The 23,720-nt window shown below is 37.6% G+C and overlaps 2 protein-coding genes across 4 annotated transcripts in view; both read right to left on the bottom strand.

The window, feature by feature from the left end:
* Nucleotides 1-13,372, bottom strand: part of LOC144655704 (uncharacterized) — a 19,454-nt gene extending 6,082 nt beyond the window's left edge. The window contains exons 1-4 of one of the 3 annotated variants that reach the window (XM_078516004.1): nucleotides 13,315-13,372; nucleotides 8,676-8,819; nucleotides 8,342-8,393; nucleotides 6,598-6,632 (exon numbers count right to left, since the gene is read on the bottom strand). In XM_078516004.1, coding sequence (XP_078372130.1) covers nucleotides 6,598-6,632; nucleotides 8,342-8,393; nucleotides 8,676-8,801 — 213 coding nt within the window. In that variant the 5' untranslated portion in view covers nucleotides 8,802-8,819; nucleotides 13,315-13,372. Of the gene's footprint in view, nucleotides 1-5,198; nucleotides 6,023-6,597; nucleotides 6,633-8,341; nucleotides 8,394-8,675; nucleotides 8,896-13,314 lie in introns of those variants that run through there. The other 2 variants (XM_078516003.1, XM_078516002.1) reach the window with 2 other exon arrangements.
* Nucleotides 13,373-14,487: 1,115 nt separating this feature from the next.
* Nucleotides 14,488-22,531, bottom strand: LOC144655667 (capsule biosynthesis protein CapA-like). Its single transcript, XM_078515963.1, has 7 exons — nucleotides 22,418-22,531; nucleotides 21,976-22,216; nucleotides 19,190-19,334; nucleotides 18,781-18,951; nucleotides 17,397-17,630; nucleotides 15,613-15,740; nucleotides 14,488-14,672 (listed from the first exon to the last, which is right to left on the bottom strand). The coding sequence occupies exons 1-7, from the start codon at nucleotides 22,473-22,475 to the stop codon at nucleotides 14,498-14,500; spliced, it is 1,152 nt and encodes a 383-aa protein (XP_078372089.1). The 5' UTR covers nucleotides 22,476-22,531; the 3' UTR covers nucleotides 14,488-14,497.
* Nucleotides 22,532-23,720: the final 1,189 nt, after the last annotated feature.

Here is a 23,720-nt window from a genome sequence, read left to right as displayed (position 1 = left end):
TAGTAAACGCGCAAATACGAAGAAAAAACGGTAAGCTGATTGCTACAGCAAGGAGAAGAGATTTAGACAAAAAAAGATAAAAAATAATAGCATAATATATTATTATATTATATTTTTATATCCGTTAAATAACATATTGCGGAGAGCGATGTCATAAATCGCTAAAATATTGTTTTGGTGTAGTTAAAGTAATCACTGAAATACACTTTGTTATCAAATCATTGTCAATAGCCGAAGTTTTTATTATTTTTTTTCTCGAAGTAAGCGGTTTTTTTATTATTTTTTTGCACCTTCTTTCAGTCGTTGAAAAATACTGTTACAGTTAACTTGTAGGTTGAGCAGCCATAAACACGGTGATAGATCAACACTTTCGTGATTAAAAACAGTAAGCACTAAACCTCATAAAAATCCAACTTTTCGCTGATAAAACAAACCAGAGAGATAACTGTATTTCAACGAAAAATAATGTAAAGGAAGAGATTCAAAATGATAAAAAAATATTCTAGTAGTATAATGCAAGAATATCGTGCAATCAAGAACACGTTAATTCGGCTCTTGTGACAAGATTTTTACTCCCTGTAACGCGATTTTAAAAAAGAGCACTTGACTCCTAATTGACCCAATTTTGTCAAGGTAAATTATTTCGTAAAACAAAAATTAATTAAAATACATACCCGTTGGCTCAGTGTGCACTCTAGGAAAAGATAACTTGCAATGAAATAATGTGCTACAGGGAATATTTTTACTTTAGTTTGCAACAATGCTAATGAATTTACTTTGCTCAATTTCGTCACGTACTAATCTTAGCTGTTTCTGAATGAAACTGATCTGAAACTGATCTGAAACTTGATCTTAAAAAATGGCATGGGTTGAAAGCGGAATAAAGAGGCATGTCAAATGAAAAATAAAACACATTGAAATAGTTGTGTACAATTTTCGCCCGCTTGCTTAAGTTCTTAAATTAATTTTGCGCCGTTATCCGAAGGTATCAATGCACTGAATTCTTTTTCGGATATCTTTTATTTATTCACTCTACTTCAGAAAAAATTATATTAATTTTCTTTTGGGCAACCAATTTACATTGTTTGTCCCCCATTTGAAAGTAATAAAAAAGCGAGTAAAACATGCAGGGATCATTGGGTTTTGAAATTGACATTTCGTTGAAAGTTTCAAGTTAGCCCTGAGAACTAAACATTTAAGTAGAGAGCATAAACTTCATCACATTTATAACTGCTTCAAGGTCTTGCACTAAATCCACCGTGCACAAACGCTCAAGCTATAAAAAAGCTGATTGCAACTGTCTAAAACTGAGGGGCCAAGCAGAATTTGCGGGAAAAATCAAGCATGATTATAGCAATTTGCGAGAGGAAACGAACGCAGAAAAATAAGAAATTTGGACTTTTGAGCCACAAAGTTAGGTGCATTTCCAATACTTTTCCTGTTGATGTAAGTCATGAATGCCAGTGCACGATTAGTTTACCGCGCACCTAAGTATTATCACATTACTCCTTTACTACGTGAACTCCACTGGTTACCAGTGCGCTTTCGCATAGATTTTAAGATTCTTCTTATTACATTCAAGATACTTCACGGTGTAGCGCCTAGCTATCTTAAGGACCTAGTCTCTGTCTTACCGGCCTCACATTATCAACTACGCCGTAACAATAGTGGTATATTGTTAGAAAGACCTCGGCTGAAAACGAAAAGGTCTTTGGGAGATCGCGCGTTTTTGATAGCTGCCCCATTCTTATGGAACAGTCTTCCTCTGCCAATAAGACAGGAAACATCCATCGAGTCTTTTAAACGTTCTGTTAAAACATATTTATTTAGAAAGGCTTTTAGCTAGATTTGTTATTCATTTGATTTAATATTGTGATTCTTAAATTTCACTATTTACTACCTTTCACTATTACTCTGGAAATTTTAATATGTAAATATTGTAATTTGAGTAACTTTTTTAATTTCGTTTAATAATAATTATTGTAATGCGCTTTTGAATATTTTTATAGAAAAAGCGCAATATAAGTATTGAATATTATTATTATTATTATTATTATTATTATTATTATTATTATTATTATTATTATTATTATTATTATGTAATTCGTTTTAAATTAAGCTTTAAGGCCAAACATTAAAGCGCAGTTAATGAAGCGATTCACTCGTGGCCCCCGCGGTGTCGGATTGTGTAATGTAACGCAATGAAACTGTACGCTTTTCTTGTCTCGAAAGGACAATGATTGCAATGGCCGTTTAGATATAAATGTTGCAACACTGAGATCTCAACACATGAGATCCTTACTTTCTATGGTACACTATTTGCCATTGGCCTACATCCAGACAACTGTCTGGCTATAAAAGTTTATAGAATGAACTTTAGCATAGTTAGCTAGTTGTATCATTTGTGTTACTGTAACCTAATTCGAAATCCCGCCGTCTTGAAGCCAACGAAGTGCAGCGCGCTCAGCCAATCAGAAACGAGCAATTTTCCTGTTTATCCAATCAGGATCAAGTAATTTTGCCCGGGGCAATTACCAAAATTAAGGAACAATGCCCTCTGTCTCAGCCAATCAGCATTCAGTAATTTTGCCATCTATATTATAAATGTATTTACTCTTGTCGAACAGCTATTTAAATTCGATGCGTTACTGACGTTCTTATAAGAAAATAACGTTATCTCAGTTTCGTCAGATAGCAATCCTAACTGACGAATTTAATTTGGCAAACAGTTAAATAAATTTCAACTGTTGACGTCATTGCAAAAAAATTTCCAAGATCAACATCAAACTTTCCCTTACTATATTGGTACATTGTCAAGACTATATCCCGACCGCAGGGAACAAATTCATATAAATTTAACCTCTTTAGTACGAACTCTACGGTGATCAGGCCATGATATTTTGTGTTCGTTATGCAATTTCCTGTTTGTTGTTACATAAACGTAACGCTTTGTTCATCTAAGACGTTTTCGGATTTTTGCTTAGTGTTAACTTTTTTACCTGCAGCATTGAGTTGCAGAACATTTCAAGTTACTAAATACTTTAAGCTGTCAATGAAGTCAAAAGTGACGTCATAGTGGTGACCTGTATAAAACGGACACCTCTCTTATACAGCCACATTGCTCTGCCCCTTCGGTGTCCGAATAAGAGAGGTTCATATGTACTTTTCTTTACAGATTGTAAACTAAACCATGATTCGGCATATTGTACAAGCTATACAGGCCATATACCAAAGGATTTCCAAAGGTAATCCCTCTAAAGTTATTTTTAGACATGGTACCAAGTACTTCTGCGGATGTTAACACGCGTTGCGTGGATGTTCTCGCGCGTTTTTAGGGGGGGGGGGGGGGAGCGACCAGAATTGTCCCACTCCACGGAAACACGCGAGAACATCTACGAAAGGCGTGTTTATATCCGCGGGAGTACTGGGTACCTATCTAAAAATAACTTTAGAGGGATAAGCTTTGAAATAAGACCTAAATGGGGAATTCACTCTTTTACCCTTTATCCACTCTTGCTCAGAATATATCTGTATAAAGCTTTTTTTTTTCAAGCTTGCCTTTCGGTGATATCAATAAATTGCTCTGTATTATTTTTTATCATCAGCGGTTTTGTGGCTACTATACCTTCTTTTGTCTGTTGTATTTGAGAATACAACAGTATTCTGGAGTTATACATTGATTTCCATGCCAACCACCATGACCATTATGTCATTAGCAACAGGTTTTTTTCTATTATTATTATTTCTAAGCTGCAACACAAAATTGGTACCTGAAGGATATTTTAGCTGGGTGGTAAAATATATCGCTATAAAACACTGGAAATGCTTTCAAACACATTTTATTTATGATTTTGCCTTATGTTTTATTTAATTTGCATTTATGACAGTCTTTCTCTTTTTCTCCGCAAACAGTTATCCATTTGGATAACTTAGGCTTAGGGTGAAGTCGCTTGGTTTTTGGATCAAATGCCATTTCCCAAGGAAAGTATTTGTCACTGGCATCACCGAGTTTCAGGCCCATCTACCTATTACAGCTTCTGCTGTTGCCGGAAGTAAAATACAAAAGCATACAGAACGTCTTTCTTAGTGTAGATTCACAATGTAATACTTTGTATAACTGTTGAATGTTTACCTCTCAACATTGAACATAATAAAGACGTTACTCTTGTTGTAATTAGCTTCACTGTTTAGGTTTTCTCTCCTTCGCCCCCTCTTTCAGTTGTTTCCTGCAGGTCTTTATATATCAAAACTGATTGATATTCCGATCAAAGTTTTTGTACACAACCCCCACCCCCCTCCCCCGGGGGGGGGGGTTCTCGTTCTATCAAGGCACAGTGAAATTATTTTGCACTCTGTGTAGAAAGTCACGTGACATCAGGCCATTATTAGTGGCTTATTATTAATACAAAGACCTTCATTGCATTTTCAAGTAACACTAAATCATTGTGACACTGTCCCTTTAAGGGTGGTGTCTCCTTTTCTAACTGCGCACATGTTCTGCGCATCACGAAAAGCATCATTCACACCACTCTCGTTCCCAAAGCCCGCTTTCCCCTTGACCAGCGGTCACAAAACGAAACTGCTCTAGAAAGGATCACAAAGGACCGTCTTTCTGGTGTGCTTTCAGTCTAGCCCAGAGGTCTCCATTCGTGGGGCTGATCAAGAGGATTGTGGCCTCTGCATGGGGACGAGATTGCGATCACACTGGCTAAAATATCTTAGTAGTTGAATAAATGTAAACTTAATGTAAGCCCAGTGCCTTTCGCAATTCCAATTGTTTACATTGCAATAGCAGGCGTGATAATGTTAAGAAGGACCTCAGGGGCGGACCCAGAAAATTCAGTAAAAGATAGCCGAAGAAGTTATGGTGAGAGTGGAAGTGTCCTTTCCATCCTCCCTACTCTATATTCCCTAGTGTGTGCAGAATGTGATGTTTGATGTTTTGACATGTCCTTTAGCTGCAACATGACCCCTTGTATGCGGACAAGTGTAGCGAAAGGACGAATATCAGAATTTAATTTCTATAACAAGCCCAGTTGGTATTAAAAACTGATAATGGAGCTGCTGTTTTGATTTCAAAGACGTGAAGACCTGGATTGTTTGGTGCTGACCCGGATTTATATAATACGTACAGCTAAACAACCATCTTAGAAAAGCAAAGCAACAAAAAAGAAAACAACAGATTAATGCATTTTTTTGCTCTTTTTATTTTACATTTTCTTGCTAATTTCAAAGTATATTATGCCTAGAAACTACACGTTTCTACATGTTTTCTTGCTGAGCTTGAAAATGCTTTTCTATAGTGGTTTTAAAGGTGTTGACACACAAATGGACATGTTGCATCGACATATAGTAAGGACATATTCACAACATGTACACAGGTACAAGAAAATGAAACGGGTACATGTTGCAGCGAAAAAAAGTATTCAGAACCCACGGGGGGAAATATTTTCGCCACATGTCCTAGGTACATTCTATTGTGATACATTCCCGCTATATTTTGTGATTACGTCCTTGCTCCATGCTGCTTCGTGTGTCAGCTCCCTAAAAAACCTCTTAGGCTCGGCAGCAGCAGAAGCTGAAATAAATGAAGGCACTCTTTACACCTTCGTCGGCGCTAGAAGCCTCACTGCCCCCGTTTTGTGAACTGTTGCATTCATAGTTGTAGAACGACCCCACCATCTCTCCATTTTTATTGGCCTTGCCTTCTCTTCCGTACAGAGAAACCTCACCGTCACAGTTGGGATAAGAGCTCTGGGAACAAATCAGTGCGCAAGTTTTCAAGTCGGCGGTGTTCCTCACCATCACTTTGTTTTCACAGCAACCTTTTCCACCTGAGGCGGTGCTTCCTCTGCAGGCGGCAGCGGCAGCCACGTGAAGAGACTGCCAGGCCAGATCGAATGCCGAATACTGATCATATCCTGCTGGGAGCAGGCTCTGAGACAAACGACCGTTTTGGTCGAGCTTTGCAAAACCACCGGGTTGACCTGCACTGGCTAGCTGAGCTTTAATTTGGGCAATCCAAAAATGTAAATATAAAACTAAATATCTGCCTTGTCCACTTTCGCCGCGCAATTGAAAAAATAAAACTTAACCCACAAAAAAATATGAACACGGGGACGCATGGAAAGGCACAGGATTTAGCAAGCTTTTCCCTTCCTACTTCTCCTCTTTTCATCAACACCTTCCCCACCCTCCGCTACTAATGTGCCGTTTCACCCGTTCCCATCTCACACTAACTCGCTGTTCTCTTTTACGCCAAATCCCTCTATCCTCTGTGATAGTTGGTTGAGCAGGCAGATTGAAAATTATTCAAATTGACTTAAGCCCACGATCCTTTAAACGCAAAGGACACCACCCCCCCTTCCCACCCTCCCCTTTTTGCATCCGATTCTTAAAAACACTACTTTTAAATTTTTAAAGGCACTCATGTTTGGAGATCCAACTGTCACCCATCCTAGCTCTTATTAAGTGAAAGAATAGGATTAAATCAAATGAAATTAAGCTAGGAAACAAAACAAACAAAAACTCAACAATACAAAACAAAACGAATAAAACCACTAAAAAATGATATGACACGAGATAATATATATTTACCTCGTTTTCCAATTCTTGTAATTTGTCTCCATTGACTAAGATGTAACACAAACATATTAAGTAACTTTAATACCATAAACAGTTGTTATTCTTGCTAAACCCCTTCTGTCACTCCAATGCCGAAGCTTGGCAGTACATGACTTAATTATTGGTGGTACGTATGCAGATACTTTTCGCGATTAATTATAAATTTACAAATTTTACACTTTCCTCTGTGTTTCTGATTTTTGCAATACTCTGCTTCATGTTCAAACGGTATACAGGTGCTGGCTGTTAAATTTTGCATTTGATGAGCGTTAACTTTAAAATGTTACCGACTAAGTACCTGCGACCAGGCGCTCTTTTATTACTCGGAAAGTGAATACGTGATCGCAGCCTACAAGGTAACTGGTTTAATTTTCTGCAAACATTTTGATGTGCTTGTAACCATTTTGTTTTTGTTGACCTTTTAAAGGATCCTAGTAAACCATGACGCATTGCGTGCATCAAGAGCATAATCCACCATTTTGAAAACCATCTACTACAGTGGAACCTCGATATAACGAAGGGCCAACAGACTGGCAAAATAAGTTCGCTATAACGAGGTTTCGTTATATATAGGGACGGCGAATTATATCGTTCGCTATATCGAGGACTTCTCTTAGTAAAGGTTCGTTAAATCGAGGTTCCACTGTATCGGGTAATTTTAATTGTGACCGACAATCCAAGCGCAATCTCGCGTACGCATTGTATTCGCATCTTAAACTACCATCAAAATCTTAAGTAATTATCTGTGCTTCGTTTTGCCTTGCGCGTCTGACAACGGGCGAACCATAAATATATTTGTGCTTCTAAATTGCCCTGGATAGCTAGATTCTTCGATATCTATAAGGCTGTCGCCGTCTTCGACGTCCATTACTTCCATTCTGGATGGCAGATCTTTTAGAATTGATTCGAATGAAAACTTTCACGCGTTGTCAAATTTTGTCGCTGTCTGTTGACGTCTGCGTCACATATAAACCGAAGCGAGGCTCTCCGCAGTTGCCCGGATGTAAACAATAACAGAGGCGTGGCTGGCTAGGATCCTTTATGTGGGCACCTCGGCACCTGACCAAATAGTATACTATTCTGTACTGCAACAATTATCGCATCGCATTTAGATTGGATTAAGATTGGGGATAAAATTCGGCGACGCGACAAGAGTCGCAGCGCAAGCTAAGTACACTATGGGTGGGTGGGTGGGTAATGTTGTACCAGTCATAACGCCCTCAAGCGAAATGATCACCCCTAACAGACTCCCAACGACATTCTACAAACAACTAGCTGGTTACTTATCGCACTTGGTATATTTCCTTCGCCGATGCACTTGAGCAATGTCAATTTATTCATAATCTGTGCCACTTATATGCTATATCGATAATTTATGCAGTACGAATAGGCCTCTAGCAAGTAATGCTAATGAAACCGGTGGTCACAAAAACATAACCATTGCTTATCTTTGTTGTCTCTGATTGCCCAGCTAGTTTAGTTTAGGTAGTAAGATGTCGCAACGCAAATATGTCGACTAATCACGACAATGCCAAACCGAACATCTATAATGAGCTTAGTTATATTGGAGTCTTATTACGGTTGTGGTGAATAACGTATACGGAAAAGTCGACACGACACATTATGACTTTGCATTGCTATTGAATAATATATATAATGTCATTTTTTTTCTAATATCTGAAAGAAGAATTTATGAATATAGGTTACGCATAAATACCTTGACTTTGGTTAACAAGACTTTTGCCAGTAAGACAAGAAATCGCTTTGTTCTGTGTGGGGAAAGTTGAAAAAAAGTCACGGTTGATGAGTTGTAATTGTGTAAACCGCTCTAAGTTCTTCGCTTGTCTCTTTCCAAACCTAACAAGACGTGACCGGTGTTTTTTTTTGCAACAAAGAAAGTATAACCTTAATGAAACATGTCAATCAACCAACCAACCAACCAATCAACCAACCAATCAATCAACTAACCAACCAATCACTCAATCCGTCAATCAATCAATCAATCAATCAATCAATCAATCAATCAATCATTTAGTCAATCAATCACTTACAAGGCAGTAGGTCTTTAAATCGCACGAGGGGCCATCTGCGCATGCGGCAAGGGCAACAGACAGACAGCTGACGAAGGCTGCAATGAAGAGTGCTTCAAAGATTGTCTTTGCCATCTTCACAAGCATCAATCAACTGACACTAATCTGTTTGGTTAGCCAATAATACTAAAGGTCATTAACGACTGTCGAAAAAAAAAATAACAACAACAAAAACAAAAACAGAACACTAGGCTCTCACTCCCTTGCTCTAGTGGAAGTGGATTCCCAATGGAATTCCTTAAATGAGGTAAAACAAAGAACGACCAAGTCAACAAACAACCTCGGAACAATAGAGCAAGAACAATAGCTCCGACCGGCGCGCGAATATTCACGTTTTCATTACCATACATTTCCGTGTTGGCTTCATTTCCTAACAAACACCACATATTTATGAGGGGTTATCCCCGCCATAATTGTTTTTTCATTTTAAGGTAGTGTTCTTCTTTTTATTGTAGCAACTGTCATTTCGCTTTAGTCGTTTCTCTTCCGCGAAAGGCACATTTTGTGAAATTATGCATCAAGTTCCATCAAATATGGTTATGCCGAATTAATAATGCACCCATGGATGCTCAATTTGAGCAGAATTCAGGAAGCCAAATTCGACAGAATTTGGTCACTCGAATTTTGCGAAATTCAACTCACTGAGCCCTCAAACATACTTGTCAGCGGTTTTGCTTAAAAAAGAAAAAGGAGCGGTCACTCAGCAAAAACATGGCCGCCACGACGGTAGATTGTGGTGAAGTGCGCGAATGCCTTCGTACTCATCTTATTGATGTAGTGAGATTTTTAGAGGGTGGCAACCACGATTCCGATACGTTTGATTATACAGTGTTCAGGTTAGATTGGGTGTTAAATGTGCTCGCGAGATACTTGGACACTGAAGGTACCAGAGCAAACGCACGTATAATCCACCTCGTTCGTGAAGCGAGAGAAGCGGTTACCAACGCCATAGTTAGTATGCCAACGCTAACGATAGTACAGATGCATTTCAGGCAGGTAGTATTTTTACTGGGCAGCGTGGACGGCCAAAGTTAGACGTTCCTCAAGAACAGCTACAATTTCTCGTAGAACGTCGATTTAACATTCCACAAATAGCTTCGCAAAAAACAGATGACAGGCCTACACAGACTCCTACTTCGTGACTTTTGTACAAAATAAGCCGTTCGGTAAAATTGGATTTGGTCGTCCAATTTATTTTGACGCTTCAAAGTTGTTTAGAAAGGGCACTATGCTCTGTCACTTGTATTATAAGAAGGCGATTTTAGGTTATAAAGTAGAGTCGAAAGACTGCCGCTCAGCAGATGTGTAGAGATGATAGATCTGCACGGTTTCCCGTTAGTACATTTTGACACCTCTGTATTAAATTTTGCTATTGCAGTTAGTCTTGGCTCATTCATATTCGCAAGATGTGTTTTAAGCTCTCAAAATGCTCGCTCTGGAAGGACACAGATCTTAATATTTCCGTGAATATGTTGATTATGTACTTGCATTCTATATTTGCAAGGCCGGGCCCGGCTGTTTATAGTGTTGCAATGTGTGTTGCTTTTTATCACGGATGACATATTTATTTCTGTCCACTTTAGCCAGAGACTGCGTAGCTTTATTTTGCAAAGCTATTGCTTTGTTTTAGAGATACGTTATTTACTGTCGCTTAGGATATGTATCTTGCATCAATTTTAACGAGCGTTTAGTCTGAGCTCGATGTTTTGGGTTTTCGCCTCTTTCCTCCTGCAAGCAAATTCGCCGCTTCTCTGAGAAGACTCACAGCCTTATCTGTATTATCGTTCACAGACATCATACGGCCAGAACTTCCAAAACACGAACAACAAGAGAACGACACCACACATTCGCGCGCTTTCGCGTTTTGCTGAGTGACCGCTCCTTTTTCTTTTTTAAGCAAAATTCGAGTGACCAAATTCTGTCGAATTTGGCTTCCTGAATTCTGCTCAAATTGAGCATCCATGGGTGCATTCTTAATTCGGCATAACCATATTTGATGGAACTTGATACATAATTTCACAAAATGTGCCTTTCGCGGAAGAAAAACGACTAAAGCGAAATGACAGTTGCTACAATAAAAAGAAGAACACTACCTTAAAATGAAAAAACAATTATGGCGGGGATAACCCCTCATACATATTGACACCATCAACCTTTTTGGAGACGTTTTTGCTGCTCTAAAAACAAAACTTAGAAAGCCTTCTTTTTCATTACTCCGGATTAAAAAAAAATATCGAACTCTCTCACTGGTCCCATGGCGTTATTGTTTCGGCAAGTTCACAAAGAAAGGAACTGCTCATACGCCTTAAAGGCATCCGCTGACTACCACCCCGATGATTGCTTTGCAAGTTGTGAGAGCAACGCTCAGATTTCATATAAGAGAATGTACGGGAAGTTGCCCCCCCCCCCCCCCCCCTGGTTTAGTGTTATTTGCCCATATTTTCTAGTGTTTGCTGTTACATTGTAGGCATAAATAGATTGTGCTCGGCAACTTTTGAGCAACTTTTAGCGTTTTGAGCAACTTTTTGTAGTACCAGCAACATAGGGCAACTTTTGCCTTCCTTGGCAACTTTTGAGCAACAAATTGATATAAAACCGATCCAAGCCATAAAAGGTCGTTTCATTTTGAAAGATTTTTAGCTTTTTTAGCTTTTATTATTTATTATTTTTATTTTTTTTTATCTATCATTGAAGTTATGTTGAGTTTAAAGAGTATATTGATTACAACAAAGTATTTATATTTCTCATATAACAATGGCTTTTTGGCCTCTTTTAATGATTGCAAGAATATTTAATGAAAATGTTTAAATGGCAAACAAACAAACAAACACGTTTTAGTATTTGTCTAAAACACAACGACTCTAGAGCAAGCAACCTTTCTAAATTTTGGTAGCAACCTTTTGATATTTGAGCAACTTTAGAGCAACTTTTGGGTATATTGTGCAGCAACTTTTCCTGAATTTACTAGCACAATCTATTCATGCCTATTACATTGTCCAATTTATTAATGTTTACTGTTATCGGAGAAAATAATGTTGAGCGTTTGGAGGTTTTTTTCGTGAAAAAATTAAGCATTGTAAATTCTTATCTGCTCTTCAAAAATCGAATAAAATCAATTATGAACTTAGAGAAAATTTTCGGATTTCTCCTCGGAAATCTTCGGTAATCTTCGCACATCTTCGGTAGTCTTTGGAAATCTTCGGCAGTCTTCGGGAATATTCGGTAGTCTTCGGAAATATTCCGAACTGATCGAAAATCGTCGGAAAATGGCCGAAAGCTTCTTCATATACTAGACAAAATAATATTGGCCTATTTGGAGCCGTTTTTGTTTCTTTTTGGAGAAAGTTTGCTGCCACAGTGATTTTTTTACTGTTAGTGTTAAAATGCATAAAATGTTACTGTTTCATATTACAGAGCCAAAAAATTAAGTTTTTAGTGTTATCGAGGTACACCCATTCAGACCCTCGTAAACGACTTTTGGATCAAGTTATCGATAACCTGCGCCCGTGTAGATTGGAAGAGTTTCAAGCAAGTTTGAAGATTTTTTAAGTTATCTTCAAATTTCTGAACATTGCAAACGTTCAGAAGATACCTCGGGAAACATCCTTCATTTTCCAAAAGTCTTTACAATAAATCCGAAAGATAACCGAGACTGTAAACTAAAAACAAAAAACAATTAATATTAAATCGAGTCCAAAAGTTGCATATGTATTCGTATGAAGTCATTTCCGCTATATAGGACTTCCTTATGGTGAAAAATAACACACTTCTAATTAATGTTAGAGGAGAAACAAGCATAAAATAGTAGACTACGTCTCAGAGCTGTGAAGATATTCAGTAGCCGCGCTGAGTCGAAAGTGCAGAGAATTTTACTTTTGAGAGACAACGAAGTTTTGTAACATTTTATAGCTAAAAAATGCTGAAACCTCTATGCAACGTGAATCCTAAAACAAGCATATCCTTCCTTTAGTAAACACCCAAAGACAAACAATATGTTTTTATTAAGACGTCGCGTTCTAATATTTTGTATCAGTTAAATTATTTTTTGCAGAGTCATGACAGTTACTGATACAATATGTTATCAAAATCGCTAAAATGTTGTTCTGGCGTCATTAAAGTACTGACATTTTGCTGCTTCTACTTAGTTTAAAATTCTGCTAATGTAAATTATAATTTTACACTTTGCTATTATAAATTAATTTGAATTTATGCGATACAAATTATCAATTCGTTGTCAATTACCGAAGTTTATATTCATTTTTGTTCTTCAAAAAGTAAAGCATTGTTTTCAGCATTCCGAACCTTTCATATAAATAGGTGAAAAAAGGTAATTAAGTCGGTTGAGCAGTCGTAAGCAAACAAAACACAAAGCAGTATAACAAAAAAGAGTGTATGCTATATTTCTGCAAAAAAATGCAAAAGAAACGATTCAAAATGATAAAGAAATATTCTAGGATTATATGCAAGAATATCGTGCAATCAAGAACACCTTAATTTCGCTCTTGTTACAACACGATTTAAAAAAAGGGTGCTTGCTTCCTAAGTGACCTACGTCACGTTATTTTACGTTTGTAAAATAAAAAGTAAGTAAAATACATACCCGTTGGCTCAGTGCACGTGTGCACTCTAGGAAAAGATAACTTGCAATGAAATATTGTGCTACAGGGAATATTTTTACCTTAGTTTGCAATAATGCTAATGAATTCACTTTGGTCGAACAGCTGTGTAAATTCCATACGTCAATATTGTTACTAGAAAGACTCAAAGCTCAGATTTTCGTCACGTACCGACCTTTATGTACCTTAATGCTTATTTAAGGATATTAAGTTTTGATATTTATTTCATTTTTTAGGGAGTTTTTGCATAAGGTTAACCTCTCAACTTCCTTTTCAAGATGCTTTTTTACTTTTTGTTTTATTTGTGTACACCTAACCGCAATAACGTTGTCATATTAAAAAGAGAAATGAAAGAAGGCAAATATGAATTAATTAGCTTTATCATCATAGTTCAAGGTCCCCTATACCTCTCTGCGAAATGGAACCACGTCAAAGTATTTGGCTTTTCACGCGCCACGAATAATTCTAAAAATGTTTCCACGTTCACGCAAAATCATGGCGATGGTTATTTTAGAAAAGGGTAAGAGGGTAAAGAGGGTAAAGGGTAAGAGAGTGAATTCCCCATACAGGCCTTATTCCAAAGGATTTCCAAAGGTAATCCTCTAAAGTTATTTTTAGACATGGTACCCAGTGCTTCCGCGGATGTTAACACGCGTTGCGTTTTCAGGGGGGACAACCAGAATTATCCAACTCCACGAAAACGCGCGAGAAAATTCACAAAACGCGCGTTTATATCCGCAGGAGTACTGGGTACCATGTCTAAAAATAACTTAACAGAGATTACCTTTGAAATAAGGCCTATAAGAGGAACTCACTCTTTTACCGTTTATCCTCTCTTGCTCAGAATATATATATAAAGCTTTCTTTTCAATTTTGCCTTTTGGTGATATCGGTAAATTGCTCTGTATTATTTTTTTTTCATAAGCGGTTTTGTGGCTACTTTACCTTTTTTTGTCTGTTTTATTTGAGAATGCGAAATACAAAACACCCAACAGTATTCTGGAGTTATACATTGATTTCCATGCCAACCACCATGACCATTTCGACATTAATAACAGGGTCTTTTGTTAATTCTAAGCTGCAACATAAAATTGGTACCTGAAGGGTATTTTAGCTGGGTGTGAAAATATATCGCTATAAAACACTGGAAATGCTTTCAAACACATTTTATTTATGATTTTTCCTTATGTTTTGTTTAATAAAACATTCATGACAGTCTTTATCCTTTTCTCCGCAAACAGTTATCCATTTTGCGTTTTTTGTAGGCTTAGGGTGAAGTCGCTTGGTTTTTGGATCAAATGCCATTTCCAAGGGGAAGTACTTGGCTTCTAAGACACCATTCCTGAAAAAAGTGCAGTGTGTCGTTAATTTCGAAACTAAATAGAGGCAGAGATTTGAAATTTTCCTCAAACACTGATCGGTGTCCCGGTAAGGGTTGGGTGCAAAAAGCCGCTTTCAATCTGACCATTTTCGTTTTGTCTTATTATAGACTATAGCGTCCTTAATGTTTTGTCGTGAGAATTGAAGGAGAAAAAAAGGACCACTATGTAATGGTGTTTCGCTTTTAGAGATACCGTCTTCTATATTTATTTTCATTACCATTATTTGGTTAATTATTCTTAATAACGTCCCTCCCACTCTCTTAAAAAAAAAACACACTTTATTAAGGCGCACGAAAGCCCTTGAATAGACATATTCACCGAGGTCCACCCCCGAGGGGGGACTCCTATATGAAACGGACGAGGATGCTCGTCGGAAATTTTGAAAAGGACCCCTAAAAGAGACCAATCTGGGTGTGGCTCAAGCTTTTCTTGAGCCCTAAAAGATACCAGAAAACTAAGAATAGAATTTATATTGGTATATTTCTTTGTTTGTAACCCTAGACGAAACCATTATGGCTAAAAATATTGGCGTTTTTCCCGGAACACCCTAAGCGAGACCAAAAATCCGAAATTTACACCCCTAAGCGAAACAACGAGCATCCTCGTCACTTTCATATGCGAATCCCCCCGGGGGTCTACCGTCAACAAAAAATTAGAAGTCAATAAAATTAGCAGAATAACTACTCTTATAAAACAGTGCAACGCTAGAACGTCACCAAGCTGTATGTTTTAAGAGAACTATGAAGGAAGCACTTTGCACCGATGTAATAATTTTCGCCCAATAAAACCTCAGAATATTTAGATGTAGGCGTTGAAAAATACGGATTTCCAAAAAAGCAATAATCCCATTTAGAATTTAAACCAGATACTCTGCGACACGAAAAACAGCCTTGTACATACCTTGTCACAGTTACTTTAAACATCTGGCTTAAATTCAAATATTTAAATACTTTATTCCCAAGACTATATTGTTCGTAAACTTGTATCATGACTTTATCAGGTTTTCTACCAAGTCTCCCGTACAAGTTCTGAAAGTAAAAACACACAAACCAGTGAGAATAATTGTCAGTAATAGTTCCCAATGCTCCCTGACTCCCCCCCCCCCCCCCACCCCACGACAAGTAAAGATATCTAAATCAGAAAGCAATTGACCTCTTTATTTCAGATCTTTAACTTTTTTTCTTTAATCATAGGATAAATGGCTCCTGTCAGGGCTCCCGCCCTTGTCGAAGTCGGCATTTGCGATGTTGAACTCAGTCATGATGTTTACAATTCCAAGCACACCTAAAATTTAACAATATTCCGAGGAAGCCCGGTACCCTAATGGTCAGCTGGCAGGACTCTGTTCGGGCTCTTCCCCTTGCCGGGGTTACTGCGTTCTGTTCTTGGGCAGAATACTTAACACTCAAAATGGCCCTCGTCGACCCAGGTGTATAAATGGTACAAGCAGTGTACATGTATAACATATACTCGGGGTAGCCCTACGATGAACTAGCATCCCATTCAGGGAGGAGACGAAATAATATATAGACCTAGCCAAGCCTCAAAGCAAAGCTCCACAGTTATTCATTAAGGAGGCTCGATCACGACGATGTAGTTTTTTTAGCCGAAGGGTGGTTGTTTTGAAAATTAAAATTATCTAGGAAGCCAATGTTCGATTTTTGCCAAAATACACCATAATAATCAAATATGACCAAATTTTAATTTTTTACCCGTCACTTAGTCACAAAGGTTACCATAGCAACGATTGACGTTTTCTTTTGTTCTCAAACAAGCTTGATTTTCTCGAAATCTAGATTGACTCTTGGTGTTTATTTTTTGATATGTTAACGTTTAGTAGATTGACTAACTGTTGACGAAGTTTTAGAAAAATCTGTAAGAGCGTTTTCAAGTAAATCAAGAATGAAATTTTCAGTAAAACACCGTTTTACTATAAAATAGGCGCTTTAAAATTGTTTCGTATTATTTGAACACAGTTACTCTCACTGAAATATAAATACTTACACCATCAAAGACCATTAACTAAAAGTGAAAGACATTTCGCTTTAATTTGTTAAAATATATCGACTGCCGATTATAGGAAACTATAAGAAAATACCAAAAACTTCATTCTTGATTTACTCTAAAACGCTCTTACAGATTTTCCTAAAATTTTGTGTACAGGTATTCAATCTACTATACTTGAACATATAAAAAAAGGAATACCAAGAGTCAATCTAGATTTCGAGAAAATCAAGCTTGTTTGAGAACAAAAGAAAACGTCAATCGTTGCTATGGTAACCTTTGTGACAAAGTGACGGGTAAAAAATTAAAATTTGGTCATATTTGATCATTATGGTGTATTTTGGCAAAAATCAAACAATGGCTTCCTAGATAATTTTAATTTTCAAAACAACCACCCTTCGGCTAAAAAAACTACATCGACCCTCCTTAAGCGGGTGCAGCCTTGTTAGCAACGACAATAACTTTTAGAGCTTGAATAATCGCGCATTGAAGACTAGAAAATACTGGTAGTAAATGGTCCTTTCTTCTTTGACTTCAATTTTTTATTGACTTATTTAACTCTTCTCTTCCCTGTTTCTTTATTTTTTGACGTATAGGGCTCAGCAGGAGCACGCGAGGTGCAAGTGGCGTGCGGACGTACGAACGTACGTACGTACGGACTTAACCTTTACCTTACTTACCGGATCATTTCCTCCCAGAAGTCTTGTAGGAGGAAACAAAAAGTTGCCTAAACTGTATGTCACAAATTTGTTGCCATGGATACAATGTCGCTGTAGCACATGAAGATGTGATCCAATAATAACTTGCACACCAAGAGACACCAGATGTTTGGTTATATGAAGTTGATAAGGGAGCGGTTCAAGAAGAAGTTCTTTACCCCAGTGCATGAAAACAACTATAATGTCGACGTTAGCCTTGAAGAATATGAAATGAATTTATAATTAGTATAAATTTATTTAAGCTGTTTACCTTAAACAAAAAGAACTCTGTAGCCTACATAGCAGGCGCCTGTGTAGTTTTTTTAGTGCGTTTAAAATGAGCGCGATCGCGAGTGGGCCACGCGAAGAAAAATCGATTTTTTCCTCGCGTGGCCCTCTCGCGCCTTTCGCGTTTCCCACACGCGCGCTCGAATCTACAGCGCCTGCTACGCAGGCTAAGAACTCTGCAGCGGAACATCTAGAGAAAATCGAGCAAATGTCGAGACTGATACAACTTTAAAACTAGGACTGCTGTGCTCTTGGTGATCATGAATTGTGTCAGAGTAACAGTGCAAGATCCGCATGCTCGAACTACTTTGAATTTCATGACGGAAGTCGTGATCAATACGAGTACAGGCGCATCAAAAACTGGTGTCTATTAGATTTTTTAACAACAACAAGGCAAAGACCGTCTGGATAGGAGAGCTAGAATTTAACTGATTGATTGATTGAATTTTTAATGAATTAAGTCTGAATTGACATAGCCGTACTTCCACAAGTAAATTTCTATCAAATTGATAACTGACGTGGCCTCCCCTATAAGCATGGTGGTTTCTAGATCTCCTCGCCTTGCCATAATAAGTACTACTGCTAGATTTCAATGTTTAAATGATTAAAAAAAAAATGATGGTGATGAAGATGATGATGATGATGATGAATTCAAGTTATCTGTTAAATTTTCAGCGATTTCTCAGCCCTAAGTAAATTTTGCAGATCTCATATCTCAACAATGAGTCAGTAAAAACGTGTTATGTCTTAGCTGACAGTTTTAACTGTCAGCTAAGTTTTGACAACTTCTCAGTTTTCAGTTTAATTTCATCTAGTCCCTACCCATCTAGTCCCTACCCACTAGTCCTAAGTGTAGACTTAGGACGAAGTAAAACACCAGGTTTAATGCTAGAAAAGCAGAAATTGTTCCACTTAAGATCCTGAGAAACAGTTTCGTTAACGATAAATTTCTTACAGAGGCTCAGGAATATTCAATCTTAACTCCACTATGACGTTAACCATGGCACCATAGTTTACGTTTATAGTGTCTGCACCTTAGGAATGGAATTCTATTCTATTTAGATAATTTCAGTCATACCGCTTTCAGCTTCATTACGTCGTTTGTGGCAATGGTGTCTTGATAAATAGCTGGACCAGAGGTGAACATTGATCTTATGCCAGTACAATTGTTTTTTCCGTGATGTAGAATATCGTCACAGTAACCTAAAAACCCAATTTTTAACCCATTTCTTTCCATAATAAGTGGCTCCTGTATTTAAAAATATAAATTAAAAGAAATTAAAGTTATGCATCTTTTCAGGCAGTAAAGTAGTTTTTCTTTCCAGCGGGCGGGCGGGCGGGCGGGCTTTCAGGCAGGCAGGAAGGAAGGAACGAAGGAGGGAAAAAAGTCTAGAAAATTCTTTTTCAAGTTGGGGAATAAAAAGGTATAGCATATCCCATTCGTAAACACCATATTAGAGGACTTAACACAAAAAATTTGTACTCACTTGTGAGGAGTTAAATTTTCCGTAAGTAACGCCAAAATATTTTATGCCTGCTTCTTTAAGCACTTGTACAGTAAAGTTTGCTCCTTTAGATCCAAAGTCATTCATATGATTGTTAGCCAGCGTAATGGCGTCAAATCCTGCAAAACTAACGAAAATACAAAATTCAAGGGAACATTTTCTTACCAAAAATGGCACTTTGTAGAACAAGCCATTAAAGGGACGGTGTCACGAATTTGTTTAGTCTATTCAAGACAAAATAAAGGACAGAGGTCGAAACAAGGGGCGCTGGCTGGGATATGTGAGTGTGAGTCTGAGTTTAGTCCATTCAATCATTTTCTCTTGGTCTATTTTATTAAAAATACTCGATATGAACCTTAATGGATCTAAATGATAAAACTATGTCTTCGTTACAAACAATTATTATAGCGACGCAAGTGTTTTATTGGAAAATAGGAAATTACATCCGGGACCGTAGTGGCGTATTTTCTATCTCTTCACTAGTGAGGATATCGATGACGTCATTGCCCGCCATTACTCGGTGCCAAACTTTGCCAAACGCCGGTTGAAAGATGGCAGGTGATGGAGTTTTATAGTTCACTGAAGCCGACTTAAAATCGTTCACTAAGGAGTAGGAAAATACAAAAATCAAAAAGGTAACTTAACACGACTCAAAAGAATTCGAAAAGGTTCTTGCAAAGTAGGCCAAAGAAGAGAGTTTGTAACTTCCAGTCGGCAAGCTGCAAGAGGTTACATATTAAAGGTTTGATCTTTTGATTCACTTCTTTAGTTTTTGTCTATATAATAAAAAGAACATTAACGGTGGCTCAAAGATATGAATTTTATGTTCTCGTGGCGAAAACAATATCGCACGAGTGAGCGCTGCGTTGTAATAAAAAGTTACAAACAAACAACATTAACTTTGAAAACTGTTCAGCCAAACAGTTTTTCAAAAATCCACATTGGAATCCATTTTAATCTTCAATTTTTGTCCATCGATATGCACCTTCTCTTGTATTTGCTGTGTTACTGAAATGTACCTTCACTGTTTTTTGCTTGTTTGTTTGTTTTTGTTGGTGGTGGGCGGTGTGGGGGTCGGGACGTATTTTTATATTTCACTCAATTTGGTGGCCGTTTTCTTATGCCCACATTTGGCTAAAATCCGTGTCAAAGTTCCTTTAAGTAACTTCAACTTCAACTTCATTATTTAATTCAAATAAATTTTCACAATTCCTTAAAAAAAACTGAAGGACCACCCGCATATAGCAAAAGCTGTTCTAGGCGGGTGGTATTAAAGAAGTTAATTAAGTAAGGGCGTTTACCCAAACCTTACAACGGCTACTGTTCTCCGAATAAACACAAATCTACAAAGTCGGGTTAAAATAAATGTTACGTCCCTTAGTTATCTGCCTTTATATGAGGTCCGTTGTTTATTTGAACCAGACTTTATGTAATTGATTTTCAACAGCCAACAGTTGTGATGTTATGAATACGTTCACGGCATATTGCTCTCTCCACTTTGGAGCAGCGCATAATATCGCTCAAGAAAATTAACGTAGTCTAGTCGTAGTCTACATTCCACATTTGAGCACCAAATTTTTACGACTTGTTTGCAAGGTTTATTCACTTCAAAAAGGCGAAGAAAATGATATTTTGATGTTGTTTTATTGCTAAATCACGAGGCTGTCAAAAATGACAAAAAACGTTCTTTATTGATAAGCGCTGGGTCTAAATGGTCGAGTTCAAATAAGACGCACCCGACGTTTAATCGAAGTATTAGAGACATTTAGCTTCAGGTTTTCGGCTGTAAACGTCAAACCGCAAACGTCTAGGAATCACGTGATCAGGCCCCGAGGTCACGTTTGAAGTTTTCAACGCACGTTTTCGACGGCAAAAGGTAGCTTTTCACGTTGGTGATTTCCCTCAAGGTTTCTTCTTTTTTAGTTTTAGTTATCTCATGTTTTGACGCTATAGATATCTGAAGTAGTTATTTGTCAAGACACAGAGAAAAAATTTAAGTTGAAAGAGTGCAGATTGAGCATTTTGTCTTCTGTTAAACAAAACATGCACTTGTATATGTCGCAAATCCAATATGGCGGGGGAAAGCTCGCAAGTAAATTCTCGAAATCTCACCGTATATTTCTCACAAAACATCCAGTGGAACGGACGAATGTTTTGAAGGCGAACTAGTCAAATTTCAAGAAGGATGTGAACGTTAAGGTAAGCTACTTCTTTCAAAGAATCCGTAACAAAACAGAGCAGTTTTTGAGAGAATTGTATTTATCGTGAAAGAAAAAAATAAATTTTGATTTTGCAGTGAATCTTGACGAATAGTTTGTGTGCTTTTCTTCGTGCGCCTTCCACAACCGTCGATAAAGAAAGCGCTGATAGACCAGATCACTGGTAATTTTGAATTTTAGAATTCGACAAGTAATCTTTCCTTTAACCGTTATCTTGCTTTCTACGCAAATTTGCTCGAGGTTGAAGACGTCTAGCTAAACCGGTAGAGTTCACGATACCTCAAACGCCAAACAACTCACCTTAAACTGCCGTTTGCGGTTTGCCGTTAAAGTAAAAAACCTGTAGCTAAATGTATTTTGCTGATTTTGCTTTTGACTAAATTATATTTTGTCATAATTTGCAACTGAATAGCTTTGTCACGTTGCATAATGTTCCCTTGTAAATAAACACAACACAACATTGGAGTATCCCACAATACACACTAAAAACAGCAAATTAATATTTTGCAGGTTTAAGGAAAATCAGAATGTCGAGAAGAAGTTCAATACCTTAATGCTGACACAGCTTTAGGACTGGAATCCAAAATAACCACCTTTTCTTTATCCTGGTAAGGATACACATCTTCGCTAACAAACGGAGATTCCAAATTTGCAACTGCAATGTCCGCCTCTCTGATGAGAGTAGCTACATCACTAAAGGAGTCATTGTATGAGTGATAATTATGTTCCACGTAATATTTCACCGGACCAGAGAAGGATATGTCGCCAGCAAAAAGCAAGGTGACTTTCTCTGAAAATAAAGAAAAAGTTAGGTTTTTTTGGTGAGTGTTTTAACTGGCTAAACTCTTGCCACGGAACAATGTTAAAATTATGTTAAATGCAATTTAACCGCGCGAAGATCAGACAGACGACATACTGAGAAAGATACACTAGGGCGTCACAAAACATTGACACTAACATCGAAATAAACTAATAAGCAAATACACTTTACCTGTTTGAACGAGAACCGCTAAAAATGACAGAGCGAGGATGTACGATGCCAAAATCATTACACATATAGCTGTGAAGCTACTTCACGTAAATTTAATTTCGAGCTTCATTCGTGTGCCGCAGGTAAATACAGGTGTCCGTCCGTTATTTGGCACCAATGCAATACAATAGTAATTGAAAACACACAAAACATTCGAAAACATGTTTGCTTTTAAAAGATAATTTGGATTATCTCAAGGTGATTTTGTAAATACAAGCAGGATCAAATAATTTGGTTTTAAGCTACAAGAAATAGTATAGTGTAGTAACATTGAAAGGGTTGCAGTCTCCACACTTGCTACCCGCGGCGCCTTTTGTTAAGAAGCAAGTGGGAGTGCAAAGAGTAGATTTTATTGAGTTCCAGCACCTGTACGCTAGATGTGTTTACCAAGGTAAAGTTCGCAGCCTGTATTATGGCGAGGTTCAAACAACGAGGTAAATTTTCAGCTGATTAGACTTGGAAAAAATGATTTGGTCATGTAAACGAGTAGCAAGTTTTCTTTTCAAAGTTTATTTTCACACATTTTTCTGCCACATGTTAACTAATAAAAGGGTTCCCTTGACGATGCGTTCGTAAATACCGTATAAACGAGTATTGTATAAACTTAAATTAATCCCTGGTGAATAGTTTTCAATATTTGGCTTACCCTTAATGCTAATTTCTGTCGAGGAAATTTTAAGCCGTGTTCACGCCCCGTTGGTTTTTCGATCACGGATCCAGAGCATGTGATAACGCGATGACGATCTTGTACGGTTCGATTCCCTTGCCGTAAAAAACTATATGATGTTAATAACTGCGAAATAAAACTAAATTCTTGAGGTTTCATCATCAAATTCAACGTCACGTGATCACTTTTTTTGAATCGGCGACTGAAACCTACGGTCACACGCCCTCAGTAAAGAAAAACCCATTTCCATCACTGGTAGCATATTCTGTTCACAGCGCGAGACTGATCACTCAGCGACCATTCAGGGGGAGGAAATATTAGTTTTCTCTATTTGCCTTTACTGATCTGCACCAAGTGTGTTCGCGCTCGTTAAAGTGTATATGACAGAGGTTTTTTTATTTGCCTGATCAAATCTACGTGGTAAGCTGATGCGAACGTCGAAAAAAGAAATTCGAAATCTCGTTTTTTTTTCACCGCCTTTTCGACCTAAAGCACGCAATATTTTTACTTCCGGTTGGGTCCAAAACCACGCACAGTGGGGAACTGGGTCTATTCTGCTTTTGACGTCATGGCTGGTCTAGACCCAGCTCCCCACTG

The sequence above is a fragment of the Oculina patagonica genome, chromosome 5 (genome assembly GCF_052425735.1).
Source record: "Oculina patagonica isolate OP01 chromosome 5, crgOcupat, whole genome shotgun sequence".
In the NCBI taxonomy this organism is placed as follows: Eukaryota; Metazoa; Cnidaria; class Anthozoa; order Scleractinia; family Oculinidae; genus Oculina; species Oculina patagonica.
This window is presented reverse-complemented; position numbering and strand designations above follow the sequence as displayed.

Coding starts and splice junctions, on each gene's coding strand:
- LOC144655667 (XM_078515963.1), bottom strand. CDS start 22,475: ATGATTTTGGCATCGTACATCCTCGCTCTGTCATTTTTAGCGGTTCTC. Junction 17,631..18,780: donor ACGTAATGAAGCTGAAAGCG/GTATGACTGAAA, acceptor ATATTCTTCAAG/GCTAACGTCGACATTATAGT. Junction 15,741..17,396: donor TTCTGGGAGGAAATGATCCG/GTAAGTAAGGTA, acceptor TTTTACTTTCAG/AACTTGTACGGGAGACTTGG.